The following is a 20,651-nucleotide window of genomic DNA, read 5'->3' as shown; positions in this document are numbered from 1 at the left end:
ATATTTTCAAAACAAAATCACATCTACATGTTTTAAGCTTTGTGTAATCTTTGTCATGATGTTGGGCTTCCCTATGCAATTAAAAGTCATTATTTTATATACATTTGTTTGTTTGTTGTAACGGCGCACTCAGCAATATTCCTGCAATATGACGGAGATCTGTAAATAATCGAGCCTGAACCAGACAATCCAGTGATTCACATCATCAGTATCGATCTTCGCAATTGGAATACCACGACATGTGTCAACCAATTCAGCGAGCCTGATCCCCCGATCCCGTTAGTCGCCTCTGACGACAAGCATGGGTTGTTGAAGACCAATTCTAACCCGGATCTTCACCAGTCGCATGTGCCACTGTCATTGGATCCAGAACAATATCTTCTCGACTACCAAATAATAGCTCTATTTTCACCAGAAGCTAACGCCATATTAACAGCTCTTAAATAAACTCTGTCAGAATAATAACCCAGATGGGCATGTTTAAAATTGTCATTTCAAAAGTCATCTCACAGACACCAGTTTGTCACCAGGGGGCGTCTTTTCAGTATCTCGTATGAGCACCACGCGCTGCAATCACTGCACGGCATCTCCTTGGACAAGAACGGATAAGACGCCGGATTCTGTCCTGGGAATGGCTCTCCACCCTCCTGCAGTGCAACGGCGAGCTGTTGCAGCGTCTGTGGCGGCGGCTGACGTTGACGTACGCGTCGATCCAGAGTATCCAACAGGTGTTCAATAGGGTTGAGGTCTGGTGATTTAGAGGGTCATGGCAAGACATTGACGTTGGAATTCTGCAGAAAGTTCATTGTTGCACGTGCAGTATGAGGCCGGGCGTTGTCCCGTTGAAAAATCTGTGTCTGTTGGTCAATAATCGGGAGAAGGTGAAGCTCTAACACGTGGTTGATGTAACGTTGGGCTGTCAGGTTCCCTTCAACGATCACCAAGTCTGATTTCTGGTTGTATGAGATGGTTCCCCAAACCATGACGCTTTCTCCGCCAAATCTGTCCACCTGTCGGACGCAGATGGGCGCAAAACGTTTATGACGTCTCCTATACAGACGCTGTCTTCCGTCGTGACGTTGCAAAGAAAAACGTGATTCATCAGAAAACCAGATTCGCCTCCAGTTTTGTAAAGTCCGTATCCTTACGTTGTTGCACCACCTGAGTCGTCGGCGTCGATGTAGGGGGCGTAGTACAGGTCCAACAACTGGTCTACAGGCACGTAAACCCGCTTCTTTCAGACGGTTCCTAATCGTTTGAGCTGACACTCTCCTCAAACCTGGTATTTGTGTGGCAGTCACGGTTGGTAGGGCATGCCGATTACGCAGGTGATGGACCCGGATGTACCGATCTTGAAGGGGTCGTGATTCTTGGCCTTCCACTTCTCGGGCGATCGTTGGTCAAATTGAAGTTGTTGTAGCGGCTCCAAAGTCGGGATATCGTTGTTTTGTGAACAAATAAACACCGTAAACATAAACAATGCATCATCTTTTGGGATTCTCTTTCGTGTCTTCAGGCTATTAAAAATCTTGCTTGTAAACATCCATTTTTATTGGAAATTATTTAATTGTATAATGAGCTTGCTACTGGCCAATGCGACATCGTGTTTTGTTGGCTACCCAGTCACGTTGGCATTTCTGGGAACACAATGGCCGATCTTGCTGCCAAGGCAGCATTCAATAAATCTGTGACACCACTTCTTATTCCATATTCTGATTACAAAGCTAGCATTAGAACCTACATCCCTGATCTGATGCAAAAGAAGTGGGACACCCAAGTAGGTATTAACAAATTAAATGAAATAAAACCCTATATTGGTTACACCTACTTGGGTTGTCAGTCCAGATTTGAAGAGGTCATCATGCGACGATGTCGCCTTGGCCACACAAGGTATACTCATGAATATTTGTTAAAAGGCGAAGATCCTCCGTTTTGCATCCCTTGTGATGAAAGAATCACGGTCAAGCATGTCCTGTTTGACTGCATTGATTTTTCCATCGCAAGGGATAAATATTTTAATGTCAAAGCAATTAAGGATCTTTTTTTTTATAATGTTAATTATCATTTTAATAATTGAATTTTTAAAGGAAATAGAATTATTGCATAAATTTTGAATAATATGTTTTTAAATAGATAAATGGTTTTCTAAACATGGTAGTATGAATTAGCAACTGCGATTGTTAGTGGCTGTATCCTCGAAGGGGGTTAAAGTATCGTAAAATTATTGTCCTCCTGAGAGGGTACATAAGTCCCAAACACTTTCAAAGTCAATTTAGCACAACCATACCTTTTAATCGTAGTATTTCTGTTATTTTAACTTTCGGCTAAGTCTTCCTACATCGCCAGCGGCTGAAGGGATGGTGTAAATCCAGCTAGGGTCCATGCAGGTAGCAAAAGTAATGTAAGTCCCCATGGTTCCTAGCATGGTGATCTACCTTCAGTTGTTGGCGATCTATAGCCAGTTTTTATATTGTATTGTCCAATTAGTGCTATCAGTTTTAACTTTCCACACTAGTTTTAGTTGTAATTATGATATTCTAGTTGTTTTACTGTCCTTCGTCGACAGGTTTTTTATAATATACATATCTTCCATTTCAATGTCACATATGTTCTCGTCACGATATGGCTGAAATATTGCCGATGTGACGTTATATAATAACTCACTCACTCACTCTTCACCAGTCCTCTGCTGTTGGAACATAATCATATCTTTTAAACCACATTTACCGTAATTTTGTGCAAGATTTCCGTCAATTTCGCTTTTATAAACGTATTTATCATAGCGACTGTTTATTTAAGAGTAAGACTATGTTAGTAACGAGAACACAAACAGCCCCGAGGGTAGCTTCGAGGCACAACATGAAACCCAAGGTCAAGTTACCTGTATCACCATTCATCACCTTGTCCACACAGACATATCCCTGACCATCTTAAATCAGCTGTTCACCCGCACGTGAAGTCAGATGGGTCAAGGGTCGAGGGTCAATGTATGTATGGCTGTCACGACTGAGTGATAACCTTGGGACGTGACGACTCTCTCATGGGGGGGGAGGACAACGGAAGGGCATACAGGACAGTACATCACTTGTGTTGTTTCCGAACTTGTAACTTAACCCATGTTAAGAGCACAATCATCCTATGTGATGAGGTTTTGACAGAGTACAGTTACCATCTAACGTTTCACTGTCCACTAAAACGATTCACAAAGAGATCAAAGCGTGTACTGCACGACGGGTGAGTGAGTGAGAGATGCGTTGTCCAGTGTTTGTAGTGGTTCAGAGTTTTGAGTTGTTGATGTAGTACTGATGTGCTTAAACATTTGCATTTTTCATTTTATTTATTATTCCGCCCGAGGCAGTGAAACGCAGTTTTCAATTTCACATTTGTCACTAAAACTTGAAATACATCGTGCTTTTGATTCTAAATGTATTACAATACATACTTGGAAAATGATACAGCAGTAACTACAATCTGTAACCGACTAAATATACCAGCGCCTTCAGCATGTACTAGTTGCGTGGATATGTGTGCTATATAATATCCTATTATGATAATAATAATAAATCTTTTTATTCTAAATGCCTACCGAAAATGGCTGAGAAAGACTTATTAGCCTCAGCGGTGATGCGGTAGTCAAACAACAGTTTCAGCTATTGATATTTGAAACCTAAGATTGACCAATGAGAATGAAATAGTTGCCAAATCAATTGTAAAAAGGATAGGAACTCCAGCTTATGGTTTTTACTTGGATTGTAAATTTTACACAGAGAATCGTTCGACCGTATACATTCATTTTGACACTACCCCAACTTTCCGACCGCGCTGTGAATGCTTGATCTGACAATTTGTGCAATGTACATTTTACAAAAAGTATAATTCAATAAAATAAGTATAAAAATAAAAGCGTGCTCTGTAAAACTGCAGGAATTAACTCAAAGTTCCGTTAACATGGTCTCCCTCAGACTGCAACAAAGAACTATTGAGTATCGGTGGATCATAATGGCTACCATTTGGTATTGTGCCATCATTCTTCACACTATAAATAATTGCTTTTATTCTGTCTGAGACAAACTCTTGTCTCTTCTTGAGGCTGGAGATTATTTTTAAAATATTGCTGACATCAGCAAAAAGCTTTAACTGAGTACTTTAACCTCTCACCTCAACTTACGACCACTTGTTAGTCTCTGAGATATATATGGTTGGGTTTGTTTTAACAAAAAGCTACATTTAGTATGAAAACTAGATGAGATGAGAGATTCAAGAAAGTCTAGACTTGCTGCATTTAGAGCTATAGAATTCATAGGGCGGTCGGAATAGCTACTCATGTGGTTCAAAGACAACAGGACAACCTTACAAGCCAAAAGAGATCTTGTAGGTCTGTTATAGTCGTTTTTATATGGAAATGAACAAATTCGCACTAAGCGCACCCTAAAAGTGTTCCACCTTAAAGAGTCAGAATTAAGTAAAGCATTGTTCTCTATTCATGCAGTAAATTATAACACTCCAATCTGATTCAAGGAATGTTGTCTGTGTAAGGCTTGTAAAGAAAAATAATTGAATATGATTTTGATGGATGCATGTTATTTTTAATATCACACTTTGAACATTTACTCTCAATATGATGAGGAAATAAAATACAGATTAACATTTTTTTTAAGATAGCGTATTCATTATATGATAATTTAGAGTCGGGGTCATGACCTATTGAATAAACGCTCAGAGCCACATTCCCATACGAACAATTAACGATGCCACCATTTTGGAATTCCTTTAAATATTATATTGGAATCACGTAAATTACACGACCATTAATGAACCGTTAATTGTAAAACATTATTTTACTTTTCAGAAATCTTAATAACCGTGAAACTTCGTTAATGGTATTGTGGCATATTAAACGATGAATATCCATTTTTTCCGTCAAGAATCATTTTGTAAGGTCTGCTTAATCGATGGCCATGTTGCCACAACGTTCATCAATACGAAAATGTAGGCCGTTAACATGGGCAGACAACCTTCGATTCATAAATAACATCCTTCCTTTCAGAATATTTAGTTTCCAGTTTGATAAATTATTCCGTCAGCGGTTATCATGGATAATTTCCCAGCCATGGCGTCAATGCGTCATCGATGATGGATAAATTGCTCTGATGAAGATCTTCCTCCGCGACACTGGGGGACACCGACATGAGGCACCGAAGTCCCAGTCCAATACCGTTACAAATCAATGACCATCATTCCTGGGTTCAATTCGTCCAATTTGCACTTTACAACGAGCGGCTATTTTGTGGAAGCTTACATATTTCTTTCAAACACGTTTTCCCAGCTAACTCAGGTTTCCAAACGGTATTTCTGTAATCCAAATATATTGTATGACATGGTCTATTTGTCATTTCGCCGCTTATTGGATTACCCCACACCTAGCGCCGGGATTTTGATCTTTGGAAAAGGTTTTCCGCTTCTTCAAAGGTTGAAGTCGATGCTTCCATCCCACGTGGCGTCTGTATTGATGAAGCAGTTGTGCCCGTGACGATAGTGATGCGTGAGAATGATACTCCGCGCAGGGATTGCGTGACTGATTCCGCCGACAAAGCCAATAAGCCAGGAATATTCCGTGTGTGCGGATGTCAGCGTATACTCACTCCTATATCGGCAGCCGTTGCCATTGACGTCCGACGTTCACAAACACGTGTACACTTTCCCGTGTTTGACCTGGGCTGTTGGCCGGCTTTTAACATTGCCGCCTATTCAATTAATACTTGATGGTGTACGTCCGACAAGGTATTAGGAAGTCTCACATAACGCCAAGTATCGCGGGACTTACGGCTATGGTTGCTGAAATGTACATTAATTATTTTTAGCCGTACATATTGGGTATTGTGACCTCTGAACTACCGCTTTACGTGATCAGACCCTGTTCTATACACACTACTCAACTATTGAAAGGGATATATCGTGTATACAATGATACACCAAACCGATTAAAAGTAACACTAATAACTCGAAATGTTTTAACTCGCTAAAGCGATTGTGACGATTGTAGAATGTAGCCCGGAGTGAGTGAGTATGGTCTTACGCCGGTTTTAGCAATATTCCAGCAATATCAGGGCGGGAGACACCAGAAATGGGCTTCGCACACAGTACTCATTTGGGGAATAGAACCTTGTCTTCAGCGTGACGAGCGGACGTTTTAACCACTGGGCTACCCCACCGTCCCATGCGGTCCGGAAAGTACTACATTATCAAATCATTGAACCCGCAACTATGTATGGACACACCCGTAATTCGAGATTAACGGATTGTGCGTTAGACTAAAGAGAGTGAGTGCGTAAGAATTTACGCCGCTTTTAGGAATATTCAAGCAATATCACGGGGTGTGTGTGTGTGTGTGTAAATAATCGAGAGAGAGAGAGAGAGAGAGAGAGAGAGAGAGAGTCTGGACCAGACAATCCAGTGATCAACAGCATGAGCATCGAGAGAGCTAATTGGGAACCGATGACATGTGTCAACCAAGTCAGCGAGCCTGACCACGCCGATCCCGTTAGTCGCCTCACACGACAAGCATAGTCGCCATTTACGCCAAGCATGGGTTACTGAAGACGTGAATTGCTAAATATTGCTAAAAGCGGGTATGATTAACGGATTGTGCGTTAGACTAAAGAGAGTGAGTGCGTAAGATTTTACACCGCTTTTAGCAATATTCCAGCAATATCGGGGCGGGGGACACCAGAAATGGTCTTCACATATTGTACCCATGTGGGGAATCGAACCCGAGTCTTCGGCGTCGCGCCCCAATGAACTATACCACTAAGCTAATGATGCAAATTATAACATCCTATTACAACTTTTATGGGCGATTCGCTCGAAATACGGATATGTCGAAATATATTCGTAGGTCTCCAGGATTAATTTGGACTATTTATATAAATAATGTTAAATATATTTTTTCACTTTTCAATTTTAAAATTATGTTACGTATGGGCTAAAATCGTCGTATTTTTAAGGTAATGAAATGCTTACGTGACGGAAATAAGAAAAACTAACAACTAACAACACTATGATCCTTTTATTATCTGCACTATACGTCTTGATATATTATTACAGAATGAAAAACTAGGTAGTCATACGTTATTAGACGTTCTAAATCAACGTACTACGGCGTTCCCAGGATTAGCATCAAACCAGCGACACATCCTGCCAAGTTTACATTAGGAAATCACCATCAAACAACACAATGAAAAGAGATATTTCTGTGCTCAAACATTTTTTATACCGTTTCTAAGATCTTAGCTAAACCAAAACCTTTTGAGATTAATTCTGGCTTTCACTATAGACTTATTTCATGAACAATTATCGGCTAAAAGATCTCAGTTTCAAAGAAACTGCATTTGGCTTTCTCAATATTTCCCTTTCAAATCGGGCTTAAAAATCAGAAAAAGTATGCCGCCCTAAACATCCTTAATACAGTCAACGCGTGCGTTCAAAGTGAAGTGCAAAATTCTGTATTTAATAGCGTGTATTTTCGTATCCAGTGCTTCTATACAGTAAGACCAGAGCTATTATTGTGGGAAGTGACTGAACAGCGATATTCTTGTCCCAGGGAGAGTGTATCTTCGTAAAGCTGGTCTGGTTTTGTTGTGTAGTAGAAAGTTAGTGTGTTATATAACAGGGAGGATGAAGCACAACATGAAAACCCTTTTGGAACATAGCATTGTCTCGAGTCTAAATCAGATTTGATGGGAATAAGTTTACCTTTACGGTGACAGTTTCTCGCCATTATCAAGGAAATTAAGAGATGGTTGTTATTGTCTGGTTTAACGTGGAATAAATTTGACAATATACGAATCGAAGGTACACGAGAAATTCAATTCTTCAGAGATTGTAGCTCACCTGGATCCGATACGACGAGTTCCTCCATAACAGTGAGTGAGTTTAGCTTTACGCCGCGTTTAGCAATATCACGTCGGGGGACACCAGAAAATGGGCTTCACACATTGCATCCATGTTGGGAATCGGACCCGCGTCTCCGTCGTTATGAGCGAACGCTTTAACCTCTAGGCTACCCCTTCGCCCCTTAACAGTGAATAGGAGATGGGATATCCCTGGGGTTGAAAAGGAGGCTCAACTCACGGAAGGTCTGTGTTTGATTCCCACATGGGTATGGTGTGTGGGGGTGCGTGTGTGTTTTGTAGGTCGAAGGGGTGGGGGTGAGGTCTAGGGGCTTGAGTTTGGGGTGGGGGAAGGGGTGGTCAGGTGTGTTTGTTCCGGTATGGTGGTATAGTGTACTAACTAGGAAATTACTGTAACTATTTATTTCATACAAATCTGCATATGTCTTCCCTGACAGTTTTGTTCCAATCTCACAAAGAGTTTTTAACGAAGCTACCGACAGGTTAGGTAGGATAAGTGTAACCCTTGTGCCAAGGTCGCCAAAAAAGATTGAGTGGCTGAGGTTTAACGCCTATTCCTATATATTGCCACGTGTCTGCTTAATGAGGTAGGGATTACCGAAGTAATGAGTGAGTTAGTGAGTGAGTTAGGTTTACGCCGCTTTTACAAATATTCCAGTAATATCACGACGGGTGACACCAAAAATGGGCTTCACAAATTGCAGCCATGTGGAAAATCGAACCCGGGTCTTCGGCTTGACGAGCCATCGCTTTAACCTTTCGGCTACCCCACCGCCCCGATGTAATGACGATCCGAGACATTTACGGACCAAATTGGGTAAGGCGCAGACTGCCCTGGAAACACAATCGGTATATCGGTATATTCTAACAGTGAACTGCAGATCCTTAGAAGACTAGCCAACCGTGTCTCCCATAGAATACACATGATGGAAGATATGAGACATGCATTGACAACAATATCTTTTATTGTTTGAAACGATGTTTCAGGTTTAATGAAACACCTCACTGTATAACAGCCACGACCCTTTACAGAGACCCTCTGGTTTAAGGGGTTAACGGAAAGACCATAATGAAGCCATTTTAAGTCAGTTTGCAAATCCTTTCATCAAAATTCATTTTAGTCTAATCTATTTAGTAAAACAAAATTCTTATTCATTAGTTTTGAAAACTCAGGTCATATTCTGGTCACGATCAAAGAGGTTAGTTTCGTTTAAGTTTATCCCATCAAATCACAGATAATTGGTATGCTTGATAGCTTTATTACTCCATCATCAACAGACGTGCTCTGACACCTTTGCTGTCAGAAGATGACGAAACTTTATTCCAGCAACAGAAGCCATACCATTATAGTCCGTTTGGCTCAAAAGCGGACCGATGAATTGCAACTCGAAAACTAATAAACATATAACACTCAATGAAACGCTGATCATAATCCAAACATCAGACGAACTCTGTGATTTATTTGTAGAATTTATGTCCAAAAATTAAAATAGTTGTTTAACAAACTATCATTAAAATATTGACACTGTTCACTAATTGTTACGAGGGAGGAGTGCAGAGAAAGGGACAGCCAGGTGTTAGAGAAGCACGTGCACAAAGTTATTGATTCATCAACCTGTGCTGTGCCATCTCCATCCTTTCTCGAACACCTGGCTGTCCCTTTCTCTGAACTCCTCCGCTTTTGAGCCAAACGGACTATAGTTGTATGTGAAGGGTTGCGGGTAGCCTAGGGATCAAAGCGGTCGCTCGTCACGCCGAAGACCCGGATACGAATCCCCAAAAGGATATAGCGTACGAAGCCGATTTTTGGTGTCCCCAGCCGTGATATTGCTGGAAAGTTGCTAAAAATGGCGTAAAACCACATCGTATACTTGGACAAAGTAATGTGATGACTACAGTATGTGTCCCAGTCCACCCAGCTGGGAATGGGTACCTCGTTAGGATGAGAAAGCCACAATAACTCCGTGCGCCAAGTGGCTGCAAGAGTTGTATACTCCCCAGGGAGTTGAGATTGATAATACGATGTGCCTTTGAGATTGACATCCAATGATCGAGCGAAAAAAATACCAGCGCCTTGAGCATGCACTAGTTGCCTGGATATGTGCGCTATATAAATATAAATAAATATCCCATCCTCTAGATATTAATCCAAAATGAGTGATTGTTGTTTCACGCCACAATCGGTAAATAATGAATAATTGAGGGCCTGTGAATGCTTGATTCTGGGCAAGTATATTAGTGACTGATGGTATGAAAACGATCCACGTCATCGGGGCAAGATGACACACTTCCGAACCTGACCTACCAATAATTATTATTTAAAGTCGACTGACTACAAGAGTATCTAAATATAATGTAGAAAGTCAGTGCAAAATCATACCCTGTCTTGACTATACTGGGGCAGTGAGGTAGCCTGGTGGTTAAAGCGTTCGCTCGTCACGCCGAAGGCCCGGGTTCGATTTCCCACATGTTTACAATTTGTGAAGCCCATTTCTGGTGTCCCCCCGCCGTGATGTTGCTGGAATATTGCTACAAAAGGCGTAAAACCATACTCAGTCAGTCAGTCAGTCAGTCTTGACTATACTGGGAAACAAATTCCGTTTGGTTTAAAGGGGAAAAATAACTGTGAAATATGTGAATGGAACAGTGAAAATGTCCTGTCATGCTTCACGGGCAAGATGTAAAAGGTCACTCGATAGGTTTTGAGAAACACACTGTGCGTGGCCGTATTTCGTTACCTAGGCCACGGAATATTGTTAGTAAACTAAAGTTATAAATTAAGTGTTTGTGAGTGAGTTTAGTTTAACGCCGCACTCAGCAATATTCCAACCATATTGCGGCGGTCTGTAAATAATCGAGTCTGGGCCAGACAATCCAGTGATCGACAGTACACATCGATCTGCGCAATTGGGATACGATGACATGTGCCAACCAAGTCATTGAGCCTCACCACCCGATCCCGTTAGTCGCCTTTTACGACAAGCATGGGTTACTGAAGATCAATTCTAACCCAGATCTTCACTGGTCGCCTCTTACGAAAAGCATGGGTTACTGCAGATCAATTCTAACCCAGATCTTCACGGGTCTTAGTACAACAAGTGGCTGGGACAAAAACAGCAGTTCGGTTAATCCGACAGTCAGCGTGTCCGTCATAAACACAGTTTACCAGCTTTGCTATTTGTGTTCGTGTTGTTTAGTTTTTGTAACTTTGACGGCATCGTTGATCAATGACGATCTTGATCATACACTGATCGTGTTAATATGTCTTTATTTTTTGCAAAGAAAAAATCAAATTTGTTTTCAGGCCATTTGGTGGCAATACCGGTCCCTATTCTGGCAACTCAATAATCATGAAAAGTGTATTTAGAACAAAATGTATCTAATAACTGTAGATATCGGATTAAATGTCGATATCTCACCTGAACGAAATGAGGCTGGATCTTCTTTCTGAATGTCTTTATGAGACTCATCTTTCAGAGAATCATGAATGTCAATGCCAAAAATATCTTTTCTGGTCAAACAAATATTTTAACTGATCTCGAGACGGTAAAAACTCGTGGTTGTGATTATTAAAATTTGTCAGGTTGTTGATGAGACAATGTGTTATTTGACAAGAAAATACAAATGGTCGTCTCCAATCATGTCACTGTGGCAGTCAATGAAAGTTCCCTATGTCGAGATAATGTAGAAGGTATTACAACTGCAGACCTGGACTAAAAACAGCAGTGGTGGCTTAATGGTTAAAACGTTCGTCATCGAGGTCCAAGTTCGATCCCCAATATGGGACTATGTACGAGGTCTCCTTCTGATGCCCCCCCCTTCTGATACTGCTGAGGCGGTAGGGTGGCATAGTGGTTAAAGTGTTCGCTCGTCACGCCGAAGACCAGGGTTCGATTCCCAACATGGGTACAATATGTGAAGCCCATTTCTGGTGTCCCCCCGCCGTGATATTGCTGGAATATAGCTTAATGCGGTGTAAAACCATACTCACTCACTCTGATACTGCTGAAATATATTAATAAGCGGTGAACAAACAAATCCATTCATTATTTGACTGATAGGCAGAAGACAACGAAGCCGAGTCCAAGAACGCCAAAAGTCGGAGTAAATCGAACCAAGATGACGTCAGAAATATAATCTCGGAAAAGGGCCTTCATAAACAATGCAGATATAGTCTGTCGTCAGATTGAATCTGCGTAACTGCAGATTAGACGGCAGATTATTTCGCAGAAGAGGCGCAAAGGCTGTCTCCCGTCTCTAGATGTAGATCTCCACAACGTTGCACGTGAATTTCCGTGTCACTTACCAAATGAATGCTCAGATTAGAAATTAAAGACCAGTAATTCATCAGATAGGAGGGAAAATTCCCCCAATCGGGACAACGGCGTATCATTGACAAGGTTATACAAAATGCATGAGTTTCGATCAGAAAAGGGTGATATATGATGCAATATCTCGCGGTACCACCAATTGTCGGATCAAGGACTAACGGTATTCTACAACATGACATTAGATTGATTTTCCCTTGCACGCGCTCTGAGCCCAACCGGAAGACGGATACTCTCCTGTCCGACACATTAATGTCCCGGATGAGCGAGCAGACGACACAATGAATGCATCCAAAAGACACCATGATAAAGTACGCGCTTTGTAGAAAGAGACAGTTACATTTAGAGAACATCAATGAAAATAGGAAATTTCATTGATCATGTTCGGATTAACTAATTCCGCTTGGAAGAAATCTATGAGTAGCCAAATTAATGAAAGAAAAATCGCAACGTAATAAACTTGGCTAATTGCTGTAAATAGGAATATATATTTAAATAACGTTGGAAAATCTACAAAGGTATGGAGTTCGTGGCTGCCGTTTTTCTATTTTTTAAACATTGATTCTGTTAATTACAGCAGATATAATCAGACATGCAAGACACTTAAATAAGAGAATAATACCATTAATATAAACATACTATAACTTCTCGATTAAGCGCCGTATATACTCTTTAAAAAAGTAGGGGAACTTCAGTTTCAATGTACGATTGAAAAAATTGGGAGATAAATGTTGATATGATAATAATGAATGTTGGGAGAGTGCATCACCACTTGCACGTCCTTATGACCATAGTTGTTTGTACAGTAATCGTTCTTGAAAGATGATTGGTGTATGACGTGAAACTTGCATGTGTACGATTTTAATTTTCAAACAAAACAAAATCGACCCTCCTGAAAACAGTCTAAATCAAGAATGACACCCCATTCACTAGACTAAGGCTTAGTCTCTGAATATATATAATTTTGATAGTAACAAATAAGCCCTTTTATATTGAAAAGGAGCCCTAGGGAGACCAGAGATTTACCTGAGGAAATCTAGACTTGCTTTATTTAGAGCTTTAGCACTGCAGAGAGGGCTTAGCAGTAGGGAAATTAATGTGGTTCAGGGACTGTGAGACAGACTACCCATTCACGTGTGAAGGGCCATTGCGTTGTGTATGTGCATTAGCGTATCCAAGGAGTGTACGTGTGCGTGTTCGAAACCCCCCTCCCCATGACCACATTGAAGTTAATGTTCTGCATTGGCATTGTGTTTAGAGGGGTAGGTGACAAAGAGAAAAGGCGGTGCGTTCATAACATGTCTCTCTTTGAAAAGTTTGCGAACGCTTATACTTCCTATCTAAATTGAAAGTTCAAGATCACCTACTTTTTTGAAGAGTATACAATAACTCAGACGGGATCCCCCTCCCCGAGTTAATGGAAATACAATACTTGAGAAAATTAAGTGCATTAAATCTACATGGCGTTATTTCGATTTCCCGCGTTTACACGAGAAGCTGAGGGTGGCTACAACAAAAAAACGTCATCGCCCTAATACGGATGTAATGTTTGGTTGTTGTTTTTTTTAAAGCCACGCTTAGCAATATTCCAGACATATGACGGCGGTCGAGTCTGGACCAGACAATCCAGTGATCAACAGCATGAGCATCGATATAAACATTTGGATACGAGGACATGTGTCAACCAAGTCAAGGAGTCTGACCACCCGATCCCGTTAGTCCCATCCTCCGAACATGGGCTGCTGAAGACTAATATAATTCTGTCTGGGATCGTCAGGGGTAGAGGCGAAATGAGCTTCGTGTTTTGTGTCGTCTTCCTTTTTAATCTAAAGCAATGACGAGCATAAAAGAAACATTTTAAAGAAAATATTTTGAGTTCCCAGTCCAAGCCGTGAATTGTGGTGTATTGTTACATATGATCTTCAACAAAACAAACCTTCGTCCACTGCTTCGCTACTTACAAAACAAACACACAACGTTTCTAATATCAAAATATTTTTTATTTCCTCTTAAAGTTCTTAATTGTCATAAGAGTTCAGGAAAATTTAATTTGTACAAAAACGTCATCATCCAACATATTATATTATATTAATCACAAACACCTCCCTCCGATCACACCATAAGCTATTGTCAACACCACTGCTTCATATGTTGTGGTTAAACAAAGCTAGTTGCGGTTTGGTCCCTTTACTTGTAACAAACATCATAGCTTCGGGTGATGTCACCCCAATCCTTTATTCACGATGTCTCAAACGGTGCATATCTCTTTGGTTAGAGTAGCCTCCCTTAGATAGTGAATAAGAGTTTCCTCCCTTTATAAGATTCCACACAAAGCTCCATCCCAGCGCGTGACACATGGTATCATAGTAAAGCAGACTACACGAACGGGCTATCGCTGTGAGGAGCTTCGATTTACCGGTCGAGTCACCCAAGCATGTCGCTACACTCTTGGTTACTGGGTTAGGTCATGTCAAGAATATTTCACATAGAAACCTAACAAAGTGATGGTAAGAGTTAGTATTTCTTCACATGCACCGTCATTTGGATGATGGATTACGGCGACTGATTTAGAAATTCAGGTAAATTCTCATTATGAGATAACGAATATTCGACGTGATGTCGTGCCTCAATGAGCTCCACACATAGATGCAGTGTTCGGAGTTTTGAGTTACAATTAACATTGTGAAAGCTGAGGTGGATTTTCGGACATCACATCGATAATAACAAGCGTGTCGCGTAATATGGACATATCTGGTCTCATCCATTCCTTGAATTCTCCATATTTTTCCAATTACCTAAACGCACCGTGTTGTAATTTTTTCTCCGAATCGTGCATATGTGTATTTATAAGAAACCTTTGTGGCATGAAACTTTGTACACAATGTGAAGTACAGTGATGATGCGCATGCGCACACGGAGTTAGCAGCGCATGACCTATGATGACGTCACTTATGACTAGACTAGACATGAACTGTACATTTTACAGAAATTCACCAGCAACATTGGAAGGCGAAACAATGAAACAGGTAATCGTCAACACCCTTAATTCTTACGATGAGGAAACAAAGAAAACACTAACTAAATATAAAGGTGTGATTAACAAACCAGTTCTACAATACCAACTACGTAAGTCAATGAAATATCACAAATTACAAAGTTTGATTAATGGTGCACATGTCAAATATAAACAAACAGGTGTCTCAGTGTACATCTGTGTTGAAAGGCTTTCGGAACTCGAATCATACACATCTCGTTAGTAAACCTCTGAAATAAAACAGCATTTTCAAAGTTGAAATTATTCAATTTTAATTCAATTCAGTACATATGGATGAAAAAACGACACTCACGACAGATGAACACTACGGAGCTGGCCATCATAGCGCCTCAATGTAAACGGACCCGGTTTTGTTAATACTATGGACCTGTCTATAGATCGATTAACAGATGTATTTTTATGGATCTATATATGGATTAACAGATGTATTTTTGTGCAGCCAATACACGTTGTTACGAATACATACAAAGTAGCTTATTCAAAGTGAATTGTCGAAATACATATGTGGAAATATGCCTAAGTAGATGGTTTTGACTACAGTATAGCTAAGTCAGAAATTCGACATTCTTAAGCTGGCTATTATAAGAAATACAACATGTAATGTTGAAAATTTGGGAAACAATAAATCTTGAGTAAATAAGTCTCGAAGGAACTCTTTCATTAAAGAAGCAAAAGTACTTGTCATAATGATCAAACAATAAGAGCTCCACGTTGCAATGGTTACAGAAATAAATAGAGGCATGCCTTTGGTATAAACAGAATAATGTATATTCAAATCAGTTATCACGAGAGTATGATTGCACGTTTACCGTTTAATTTAGGAATATTCTACAGAACACAAAGCCATTTCATCTCAACAAATATCAGTTGTATAAATAAAAGGTAGAATAGGAGATTGGTTAAACGCCGATATGAACAGAATTGCGGGTATATAAGCTGAGGTTGTCTGTAGTTATCTATTTTGGTGACATCCGCCATTTGGGTAAAGCTCGGACAAACACGGTCAGGGCGAATCTGGCGATCATAGGTTCCTGCTAGGTCTAAGGGACCGTACTCTGCAAATCGAATTGTGTGCCTCAGCCGATTTCGCAAGCCCCTATGAACAGATAATATACACTGCTATGTAGCACATATTAAATTACGGATCAGGCTTTTTGGACAGGAAATATTAAAATAGAAAAGTAGAATGAAATAGTCAAATGTCTTAGTTTTAGAAAAAAATTATTCAAATTCACTTGAAAAACGAAATGAAATTTATGTGTAAAAACGTATTGGTCACAGCGTTTAAGCTGTTGTCATGGAGATATAGATGAAGCACATGGTTTGGACCAGCGATGGAATACTATCATGATAGATGTGTTTTATGACAGGTAATAAATGAATCTTCTACATGAGCTCGAACAGTATTCGGGATGCTAAAAATACCTTACACTATTAACCTAAATAGAAAAGTCATCTGATACAGGTCGAAGGACACTGGGCTAAAGGATCGAACATCAATTCCGACATTCTGCGTAAGTAGATACTATAACAGTCATAGCTCAAGGACATATTGTTAACGACCGATCCTCTTCGACCCATTAGTTACGACCAACTAAACTATATATGTATATATTATACTAATCACCCGTGTGTAGCTACTTATCACTAATCACTATTAACGATCTGTGTCTATAAATTAAATATGGATGAAGAATCCCATCGTGATTCTTCAGACCAGGTCCAGGAGTCTAAGAGTTTATCCACGGGTGTTAACATTAATTTTTATCCACGGGTGTTAACATATTTAATATGGAAAACAGGAGGTTAGATTCTAATTAGCATTCAATCATTCTTCCAGCTTTTTTATATTTATAAACAGGAGGAAACTGGGCCGTGAGAATAAAATGTACATCACACAGGCTTTACAGGCAGAAATAAGTGACGTAATGAAAACCGATGACGTCACTATGATACACGAAGCAATGTTATTTCATGGCAGCCTCATCTCCAAGGAGACACAGCCTGATATTTTTGGGATAATAAATGAATACAGTTCTGGGAATGCTTACACATTAAGGATATGACAGTATTATATTTAAGTTTGTTTGCGACGTAAATGCCACCATTCTGTGTGTTAGTTTGTTAGTTTTAACTGTTCTGCCGACGGTTCTACGATGTCAGGAACATAGCAACCAGACTAGCATATCACAAACAGGAACAATGACATTATTCCGGAAAACAGTTTCATTAAGAAAGCCCGATTTAGAAACGCTAAACCTTGAATACAAAATCAACATGTTATGTTACGAAAAGAAAATCCTTTCACCCGAGGCTAAGCAATGGAAAAACAAACAAAACACGCTGTACTATTTCTTGCCGGCCTGTCACTTTTTCTTATCATATGCACTCTGCGCATGCGTGCAAGGCCCGGATGTGGAAGCCCCTCGAGACGTGGGGGAATGTCTGGTACAGGCTGCCGAGTAGATGGGCCATTTTTCCATGAAGGCAACTGACTGGGAATGTGAGAAAGAGTGGACTTGAATGTAAGGGAAAAGTTGCTTACAGCAATTCCCTGAATCGTCATGTTGCAGGATACGGTGAATTGATTGGAAAACACATAATAATAATAACAATCATCAGTCTCATTGTCGCATATTCATAAATTTGTAACATGTGTAAGTTCGGCAGCGCACAATATACTGAAAACACAATATGGGAACAGGCTTCATCCCTTGTTCAAGTCTGTCGGTGGAACCATCCGAATCTGGACTCCCGGCAACGCTTCGATGAATCTGATATAAAAACTCCTTCCGTTCCATGGATCCGCCTCTTTTAAAGTAGTTTACGTCTTATAACCGCTCCGGACTTGTGTCATCACAGATGTTGCATCTTTAAAACGCCTTAATCCACAAGTTCCGGACAACTGTTTCCTCAACCGAATTATCTCCATCATGTCAGCCATCTTTGATCATGGTTAATGTTTGAGTGTCACGTGTCCTCATTTGCATAAAGTAGGCACTGCCTGATTGGACGGAAAGTACCTTCAAAGGCCTATAACTCTACCTCGTCGTCCGGTGACGTACCACTTACTCTAACGCACAGACAGAATGACATTATGATACCAAAGATCTGAAATATACGAAGACAATGTCAATCAAAACAAAATCATTTGAGCATGTTCTTGTGTCATGTCGGGTACTTATCCTAGACAGGAGATGTTCAAAATGTAAAAATTACCAATGAACAACCCTGATGGCACCGGGTCCGATATGACTGACTGACTGAGTTTGGTTTTACGCCGCTTTTTGCAATATTCCAGCAACATCACGGCGGGGGACACCAGAAATGGGCTTCACACATTGGGCCCATGAGGGGATTCGAACCCGGGTCTTCGGCGTGACGAGCCAACGCTTTAACCATTAGGCTACCCCACCGCCCCAGGTCCGATATGAGCTTGACTTAACGTAATGTGAGTTAAAGCTTGGACGGGGGTGGGGGTTTTATGAAAGAACATATTATACGGCTCACTTGTAGAAAAAGAGACTAAAATATGAATAACTCCACTGTCAGAGCTCAAAACAGACTTGAAACTATTGTAGCCAAATGATACTTGTCCCTCCATAGAAGCGATAAGCACCAAACACATTTTCGAGGTTCTATGTACTAGTGTAAATTTTTTCTTAAGACTAAACTTACCAAAAAGATCGGCACGATTGCAGAGACTATGCCAGCAACGGCGGAATAGGTCAACAAATATTCCATCAGCTGGTCATAACAGCCCTGAAAAACGAATAACATAATATGATGATGATGATGATGATGATGATATTTCGACATGAGCCACAGGCTTGGCATGATTATCAGAGCAAACTGTGATTTCACCAATAAGGAGATCAGACCTGGAAGTCCCACACTGTGACAATGGGCGGATTCGAACACTGGGCAAGATGAGCAACCGCTTTAGGATCCAGATTACCAATAGTGTGGGATTTTTTCTGTTATTTCTAACAGCAAACGCTCCACATCTCTCACTCTAACCCCTCGGTAACGTGTGTCTAGCGTGTCAGATTGACATTTCAGCATCTCGTGAGTGAGTGAGTGAGTTTAGTTTTACGCCGCTTTTAGCAATATTCCAGCAATATCACGGCGGGGACACCACAAATGGGCTTCACACACTGTACCCATGTGGGGAATTGAACCCGGGTCTTCGGCGTGACGAGCGAGCGCATTAACCATCAGGCTATCCCACCGCCTCTTTCACACCCTGAACCCAGGTGAAATCAAGTGCATGCGCTGATTATTTTCCCTTTCGCTCAGCGCTGCAACGCTACAACCCAAAACGAACCAAGCCTCTTCCGACTAGCATGGGTTGATGAAGGCCTACCTTCATGACGGTAATGTAACTCTATGAGCTGGTGGGTGTTTTTTTAAAAATCATCGCAATAATCAATATTCAAGCTGTATCACAGCGTCCGGTCAAATCTCGAATTAACAAAACCTTTGATATTATGACGACAATTAACGCAGTCATGATCCACACATGGGTATCTTTTTTAACTGCAATCGCCCAGAGCTGGTCAGCCTTATCATAGCCCGTGAAGATCCGGGTTAGAATTGATCTTCAGTAACCCATGCTGACGGGATCGGGTGGTAAGGCTCGCTGACGTGGTTGCGTAGATCGATGCTCATGCTGTTGATCACTGGATTGTCTGGTGCAGACCGCCACCATATAGCTGGAATATTGCTAAGTGCGGCGTTAAACAACAAACCAACCAGGCTTATAGGCTCGATCGGGCGGTGGGGTAGTCTAGTGGTTAAAGCGTTGGCTCGTCACGCCGAAGACCCACATGGGTACAATGTGTGAAGCCCATTTCTGGTGTCCCCCGCCGTGATGTAGCTGGAATATTGCTAAAAGCAGCGTAAAACCAAACTCAGTCAGTCAGTCAGTATAGGCTCGATCAGTACTCACTGTGGTGTAGAGGTGGGGGTTTATCTTTTTGAACCTCTCCTTCTGAGGGTTGAGATGGTTGGGGGGTCCGGGGAAGTAGGTTTGTCCCGTGCAGATGGCCTTGTCCCCCTCCCGGCAGCAGCTGTCTGGCACCTTCTGGAGCTTTTTACCTTCTGATGGAAAACGAGCCTTGTCTGATGACCGCGCCATTTCAGCACGCAAGACATAACGTTAGTGGGAAGCAACGAAACAAAAGCAAGCAAAAAGAGCACAACAGATGAACTGAAGGATACGTAGAGCAGTCAGCTAGCATTGGCGCCATGTGTTTAGAGAAGGGTGCGGGTGAGGTATGATGCGGGACGGAGTTTGGTTTTCAATATCTTTTCAGTTTCCTGCTGACAAGCAAATTGAGGAGCTCCCATCTCACT

At 41.0% G+C, this 20,651-nt stretch overlaps 1 protein-coding gene across 8 annotated transcripts in view; it reads right to left on the bottom strand.

The window, feature by feature from the left end:
* Nucleotides 1–17,303: 17,303 nt before the first annotated feature.
* LOC124267946 (tetraspanin-18-like) overlaps nt 17,304–20,651 on the bottom strand; it is a 108,930-nt gene continuing 105,582 nt past the window's right edge. For 7 of the 8 annotated variants that reach the window (XM_046702945.1, XM_046702942.1, XM_046702940.1 and 4 more), the window contains 3 exons: nt 20,245–20,396; nt 18,972–19,055; nt 17,304–18,404 (listed from right to left, as the gene is read on the bottom strand). In XM_046702945.1, the coding sequence (XP_046558901.1) occupies nt 18,327–18,404; nt 18,972–19,055; nt 20,245–20,396 (314 nt within the window). In that variant the 3' untranslated portion in view covers nt 17,304–18,326. The remainder of the gene's footprint in view (nt 18,405–18,971; nt 19,056–20,244; nt 20,397–20,651) is intronic. The other variant, XM_046702944.1, reaches the window with a different exon arrangement.

This window comes from Haliotis rubra, unplaced genomic scaffold, assembly GCF_003918875.1.
Source record: "Haliotis rubra isolate DU_JTF1 unplaced genomic scaffold, ASM391887v1 Scf135, whole genome shotgun sequence".
NCBI lineage: Eukaryota > Metazoa > Mollusca > Gastropoda > Lepetellida > Haliotidae > Haliotis > Haliotis rubra.
Note: the sequence above shows the minus strand (reverse complement) of the source record. Positions and strands in the feature narration are given on the sequence as shown.